General features: G+C 46.4%; 1 protein-coding gene across 3 annotated transcripts in view; it reads left to right on the top strand.

Moving 5' to 3' along the window:
• The window catches only part of LOC127006629 (protein abrupt-like), a 199,913-nt gene that overhangs the window by 128,998 nt on the left and 63,415 nt on the right, over positions 1-7,500 (top strand). The window contains exon 1 of one of the 3 annotated variants that reach the window (XM_050876761.1): positions 2,787-3,694. The exons of 1 other annotated variant lie outside the window; for it this stretch is intronic. In XM_050876761.1, coding sequence (XP_050732718.1) covers positions 3,670-3,694 — 25 coding nt within the window. In that variant the 5' untranslated portion in view covers positions 2,787-3,669. Of the gene's footprint in view, positions 1-2,786; positions 3,695-7,500 lie in introns of those variants that run through there. One more of the 3 variants, XM_050876770.1, reaches the window with a different exon arrangement.

Here is a 7,500-nt window from a genome sequence, read left to right as displayed (position 1 = left end):
ACTAAGGTATAGATGGTGTGGTTTAGATCGAGGCACTAAGGTATAGATGGCGTGGTTTAGATCGAGGCACTAAGGTATAGATGGTGTGGTTTAGATCGAGGCACTAAGGTATAGATGACGTGGTTTAGATCGAGGCACTAAGGTATAGATGACGTGGTTTAGATCGAGGCACTAAGGTATAGATGACGTGGTTTAGATCGAGGCACTAAGGTATAGATGGCGTGGTTTAGATCGAGGCACTAAGGTATAGATGGCGTGGTTTAGATCGAGGCACTAAGGTATAGATGACGTGGTTTAGATCGAGGCACTAAGGTATAGATGACGTGGTTTAGATCGAGGCACTAAGGTATAGATGGCGTGGTTTAGATCGAGGCACTAAGGTATAGATGGCGTGGTTTAGATCGAGGCACTAAGGTATAGATGGCGTGGTTTAGATCGAGGCACTAAGGTATAGATGACGTGGTTTAGATCGAGGCACTAAGGTATAGATGACGTGGTTTAGATCGAGGCACTAAGGTATAGATGGCGTGGTTTAGATCGAGGCACTAAGGTATAGATGACGTGGTTTAGATCGAGGCACTAAGGTATAGATGGCGTGGTTTAGATCGAGGCACTAAGGTATAGATGGCGTGGTTTAGATCGAGGCACTAAGGTATAGATGACGTGGTTTAGATCGAGGCACTAAGGTATAGATGACGTGGTTTAGATCGAGGCACTAAGGTATAGATGACGTGGTTTAGATCGAGGCACTAAGGTATAGATGACGTGGTTTAGATCGAGGCACTAAGGTATAGATGGCGTGGTTTAGATCGAGGCACTAAGGTATAGATGGCGTGGTTTAGATCGAGGCACTAAGGTATAGATGACGTGGTTTAGATCGAGGCACTAAGGTATAGATGGCGTGGTTTAGATCGAGGCACTAAGGTATAGATGACGTGGTTTAGATCGAGGCACTAAGGTATAGATGACGTGGTTTAGATCGAGGCGCTAAGGTATAGATGGCGTGGTTTAGATCGAGGCGCTAAGGTATAGATGACGTGGTTTAGATCGAGGCACTAAGGTATAGATGACGTGGTTTAGATCGAGGCACTAAGGTATAGATGGCGTGGTTTAGATCGAGGCACTAAGGTATAGATGACGTGGTTTAGATCGAGGCACTAAGGTATAGATGGTGTGGTTTAGATCGAGGCACTAAGGTATAGATGGTGTGGTTTAGATCGAGGCACTAAGGTATAGATGGCGTGGTTTAGATCGGGGCACTGTGGCTACGAGACCTGAGAGTTCTGGAGTATCCCTGCAAGTCTATGGGGGAATAAAACGTTGAGGTGCGTTATTCCGTGCGAAATCTTAGGTGATGAGTAGCACATAGTAAGTTTGGGGACTCTTGCTGCCAATTCTCACTTGCGGTCAATCAATGTTCTCCCTTATACCACTCCTTCTTTTCCTTCTTGTACTCCTCCTCCTCTTCATTATTATCGTTATCGTCATCCCCCTGTTATTTCCACCATTAATATCATTGCTTTTGTGCTTCCATATCCACGAAATTACAGTCACACAAATCACAGGTTGGTAATATAAGACACTTTCGCTTCTAACATCAACTATTTCTAAAGGTCAAAGAGGGAGGTAATTGAGTTCTAATGAGTGTTTCTTTAGGTTCAGGGTACAGAAGAAGGGACAAACTACCATCAGGTCAAAAAACTACTCCGGGAAATGCCCAAAAGTCCTAGGAAAGCCTTGTCAAATAGGTGAACTTAAGCGACAAAATTTTTAGTAATACGGCCCAGTCTCTCTTTTATATCCACAGTGCTGACTTTGATGTACTTGCCCCCACCCCCCCACCCGCAAAGGTAGTGAGGGCAGCAGTAAGGTATGATCAGTGTGAGGCAGGGACGGACCGAAGGTTTTACGAATGCAAGAAGCAATTGAGTATCTTCACAAGTACTCGCAGCATAACAACATCCTGGAGGTTCTGCAGTTCGCCTCGTCCCCTTATCTCGGTGTTCCCGCCCGGCCGTCACCTGCATCACGAGAAGAGAGCGAACAAGTGCACCTCCAGAACCTCTCGACGGCGTCTTTCTTAGTATTCCATTCCAACGCGCGACGAACTCCTTGACGTGATAAGAGTTAATTAGTTGGAAACCCTCGCTGTTTTACGTCACAGTCCTGAAAGAGAATAAAAGACGAAAGAAAGACAGACATCCAAGACAAAACCATAGTGTAGAGAAGTATTTAGCAACCTATGGTAAAAAAGAAAGTTTGTATGCAGGCGTATCATGTGGGTGCTGTGATGCTTTCAGTGGAGGCGGACTCGGGTGGCGTTGCTTTCCTCAGTCTTATGTTGCCGGTTGCAGGGCGAGGGAAGAGTCTGCAGAGGACGGGGCGGAGACTTGCAGTGTCGGCCTCAGCAGCTGCCACCCACCGCCATAATTCTTTGGGTCCGGGAAATGTTTTCTGAGGGATCTCGAATGGCTAATCAAATGCTGTTTCACGTGCTTTTTACTTGTGGTACTCTTAACTACCTTGACGTGCTCTGCTTCACAGGTGACAAAACACAGGTGCGATGCAAACACCTGCTGAGTGTGCTTCTTTCTTCCACTCGAGAGGGAAGTCACGTGTGTGTGTGTGTGTGTGTGTGTGTGTGTGTGTGTGTGTGTGTGTCTTTCGTGCCCGCCTGCGTTGCACATGTTGCATGATCAATACGTCGACGCACGGATGACCGCGAGGAGCAGTGTGGCGGTGCTTGGCGGGGCCGAAGTGGCAGGTCCCGTTCCGTGTTGCATTGCAGAGCTGCCTGTCGAGGGAACAACACCTTGGCGATCTCTCTTTCTCGCTCTCTCCCCGGTCCCCTCCGCTGCTGTGAAGTGAATGACTATCTACCTCATCCTGTCACCCACGCTCACTGCAGTGCCTGACGCTGTGTAGCCGGCACGGAGCGTCGGGAGCCTCGAAAATGTGCATCGCATGTGACAGTAGATTTTTGTGTGACGGCTTGTGTTTCTCGCTAACACGAAAGATACAAATTGCAGTGTGTCGGCACGATCCCCAGCCTGTCCTCAGTGCGCTTTCCTCAACACGATGACTGGGAAGAAGCAACGTCAAGACCAGGAGCAGAGAGCAGAGAGGAAGTCCGTCAGTCCCTGCAGTGGCAACCTGTCTTTCCTCATATCACTCCTGTCCAGTCCGGCAAGTCAAGCGGCTCAGGGCAGATTTTACCAGCAGTCACTGTCCATGATTTAGCCTCCTCGACCACGCTTTACATACCGCTGGCTGGCAGTGTTGAACGTCAAAGGGTTTATTGAAAGCCTTATTACAACTTGGAGGTAGTGTTCTTTGGAGGACAACAAGTGGTTTCTCCTTTTGATTTTCACAACAACGTCTTTACGAACTATGAAGATATTTGCCTCCAATGCCCCCAAATGAAATGTTCATCATGCAGCTCACTTGGTTCTGCTGGAAACAAACTTACTGGAGGAAAACGTGATGTGAACGCACGTTGTAATAAGTGTCGAGTTTATAAATGAAGACCACGAGAAGACTGACTATCACCAAGAAAGCCAGATACAGACAAAGAGGGAGAGAGAAAGAGCGGAGAGGAGAGTGAAAGGGGTCAACCAGAGAGAGGAGGCTGTCGGTAATGCCCATCAAGGCTGTTGGTGACCACACGACATGAAGGAAACTTTCGTCGTCAGAGGTAAGGAAGGTCAACGGGAGCGGGTGACTCATGTGGAAGGGAGGAAAAATTCTTAAGTCATTCATTTATAGGTATGTCAGTGAGTTACGTAGGATGAAGGGCACACTCTTAACCCGGTAGCTGCGAGGGTCATGTTACTTAGGTTAGGTTAGGTTAGGTTAGGTTAAAGGCCCCTCTAAGTAAAATAATGAGAAAGAATCATCACTCACGCAAACCATTTCATAATATATTTCAACGCATTTGTGATCAGTTTATGCATTATCTGTTTTGGGAGGTTTATATAATGCAGAAATTTGGCCCATCGCTGGTACACGGTAAAGCCACAAATTTTCCCCGTCGCTGATACTAGGTTAAGACACCTCTCTTACCGAAACTGATCTCTTCTTGCCTCTCATTCTTTACTCTTTTACTGGAGCAACGTTTGGTGGGCTTTTGATTTTCTGCTTGCTATGCCCTTTAACCACTTACTAGCATATTTAACCGGTCACTACAACAAAACAAGGTACCTGAAGACTGGAAAATGGCGAATGTAACACCGATTTTCAAAAAAGGAGATAAGAGCCTTACCCTAAACTACAGGCCCATTAACTGCTTCCATTTATGTAAAAAGAAAATTATTAGTGAGTCGAGAAGTCACGTGGAATAGAGGTCAGACAAACCACCGAGGCATTCATTAATATCTAGGCCGAAGCACAAAGTCTAAGGTAACAAACTAACATTCCTCTTACAAGGGCATTTGAAAACTCTATGACAGTCTATATTGAAACTCATTGCTCATTTCCTTCGTGCCACCACATGTACAAGATTCCCAGTTCATCATCCATCTCCATATCACTTAACACCAGAGCATTACACGCCTCCCAGGTGCGGCGCCAGGGCGGGCAGGGTGCCGGGGTTGCGAGGTGCACGGATGTCATAGGGAATTCCAAGAGACCCAGATAGGGAGACACCGGTTGGCTAAGCGACGGGGGTATTTTCCGTGCGCGTCTAAGGTTAGGGGGGGGGCGGGGAGGGGGGTAAGGGATGTGTGCTGTAAAACCTGTAAACTCGTACATATTGAGAATAAGTTGAAGGATATGTTATTTTAGGATTAATTAATTGTTCACGTGTTTGCCAATTTCATTTTCACCTTTACGGATATGTATGTATGTATGTATGTATGTATGTATGTTCAACCGTTCACCCTTGCCTCCTCCTCCACCACCACCACCACCACTTAGAGGGCGACAACCAACACACCCCTGAACAAAATGTGATCAGTCCTCTCCCGTATCTTCTGATCTCTTTATAGAAACTATACTTCAGGGCCATTATACTATTCCTTATTTTGTTTTTTAGTTAGTCTCCTTTATCATTAATTAGTTTCTTCGCATAGTGTAACAAGGTTAAAACTAAAGTTCATATCCTTTAGTGCCACTCTTCTTTACGAGCGGGAGTATGGCAGCTTCCGGGAGCACGGCAGAGGAATGTTATGCCCCCTGCACGTGCGGCGGTGGCGGCGGTGGCGGAGAACACGCACCACGCAGCCCTTCGTACCCTAAGTCACCCTTGAAGCAGTTTTAGTTTCTTGCTATTCCGTCACCGTCTGAATGGACTCTACACCCGGCGTGCTGTGCGTATCTACACCGAGTGGACGCCGCGTATCCCAAGGTTCTCAAGCTATGAATGGTCTTGTAATGCATCAAATGAAGCCTCGTGGACAGGTGTAGGTGTGGCCCGTGCACCTTCCTGTCTCCGACGTCGCTCCCTCGTTGCTGCCACGCTACAGAGCCTTCCCTTTGTAGTGAGGATTTGGTGTGATTTAGTGACCATCTGTCGTGTTAACGGTGTGGGCCAAGTCATGCCGTCCCTGCACGGTGTTTAGAGGTAGATCCCCTTCGTGATGAATATGTGTGTGTGTGTGTGTGTGTGTGTGTGTGTGTGTTGCAAGCCGCAGATCACCTCTCAATTGAGGTAGCAGTCAGCGCCTCACAGCACCAAGGCATCGACCTCCCGCCACAACAGTTGACGGTGGAATGCTGAGTCGCTGATGATGCAACACTTATTGGCCGCCGCAGCCCTGCAGTGATGCAACATTGGTCTTGATGCTCCGTGCTGCACTTGGCAACACGAAAATACCCGTCCTGACAAAGTTCCGTGGAGTGCAGAGGATAATAAGCACAAAACACGTTGGAAATGCAGAATAATCCCCGGCATTAGGCACCACCCCCACCCGCCAGCAGTGCATATCAAAACATGCAACTTTGCAACCTTGCATCTCTCCCTCCATTGTTGCCAGACGCACGATGGTCCTCGGCAGCTCGTAAAGAATCCCGCCGCTGTACTTTTCATCGAACCTGTTATTTCCGGCGTCCCAGATAGGTGTGCTCAGAGCGCTGACTCGGCGGCAGCAGTGTGAGGCGTGGTGGCAGGAGAAGGTCCTACAGGCCTCCAGGTGGGCAGGGCCAGCCTGGGCTCGTCACCCTCGGCTGGCGACGGCGCGGCTCCTCGTCACCCGCTAAGCGTTGCTGGTCACCGTGAACGAAGGGTTGGAACGAATGGTGGGCAGCGAACAGTAGCGGGACACGGGCTGGGGGAATAATTACAGTAATGAATGGCTTACTGCATGCCTCGTGTCTCACCCCCTTTCTCCCATGCCTTCCCCTCCCCTGCGTCACCATCACCCCTCCTCTTACCCTCCTATGCTTCCCTCACACCTCCAGTTCACTCACCGCATTGTAATTTTACTTTGAACACATCATATTTCCTTGTTTTTCCCGCGTTTTAATCTTTTTTTCTTCCTCTTCCTGCTTGTGCCTGAAACTCTGCCTCTGGAAATATACAGTGCACAAGTTGTTAACCCATTTAAGAAGAAAGTGCATTCCTTTCTCCTGCAATGGTAACGTAGTCATATATAGGAATCAACCCTCAGTATTGTGGTATTGCTCTCATTATAGTCTAAATCTATCTGAATGACTTTATTTTCTATACTGATTTTATGTTGCTTGACCCGCTTAATTTACCGGAACTTATGTGTTTTAATGATCTATCTTCTACCTTATTCCCTTTGTGCCTAATTACTTCCCTGTCTTTGGTGTGTCGGGGTTACAGACTTCCCAACTTATAATATTTTTCTTCTTTTCCGGCTCGACCTATTGCACTGTATTTGATAATAGTAGTAGTAGTAGTAGTAGTAGTAGTAGCAGTAGCAGTGGCAGTAGTAGAAGTAGTAGTAGTAGTAGAAGTAGTAGTAGTAGTAGTAGTAGTAGTAGTAGTAGTAGTAGTAGTAGTAGTAGTAGTAGTAGTAGTAGTAGTTATAGTAATAATAATAATAATAATAATAATAATAATAATAATAATAATAATAATAATAATAATAATAATAATAATAATAATAATAATAATAATAATAATAATAATAATGTAATTTCCCCACTGAAGGATATTTATCTCGTCACTGCAAGGTTTTTCCACGAAGACAGAAATATGATGAAATTAAATTATCTCGAGCGTTGTATGTTACGTAAACTCAACATATTTATCAGCGTATTTACAATATTGCATAACAGTCGGTCTCTCTCTCTCTCTCTCTCTCTCTCTCTCTCTCTCTCTCTCTCTCTCTCTCTCTCTCTCTCTCTCTCTCTCTCTCTCTCTCTCTCTCTCTCACTACAATATAGATGGATGCTGGAACGACCAAAGGAAATCTTGAAATTCAACTCTTGTTATGAAACTACGACGGAACCAGAGACGCGCTTGTGTGTGTGTGTGTGTGTGTGTGTGTGTGTGTGTGTGTGTGTGTGTGTGTGTGTGTGTGTGTGTGAAAATAA

The sequence above is a fragment of the Eriocheir sinensis genome, chromosome 3 (assembly GCF_024679095.1).
Source record: "Eriocheir sinensis breed Jianghai 21 chromosome 3, ASM2467909v1, whole genome shotgun sequence".
Classification (NCBI taxonomy): Eukaryota; Metazoa; Arthropoda; class Malacostraca; order Decapoda; family Varunidae; genus Eriocheir; species Eriocheir sinensis.
The sequence above is the reverse complement of the archived record's forward strand: the minus strand, read 5'-3'. Positions and strand labels throughout refer to the sequence as shown.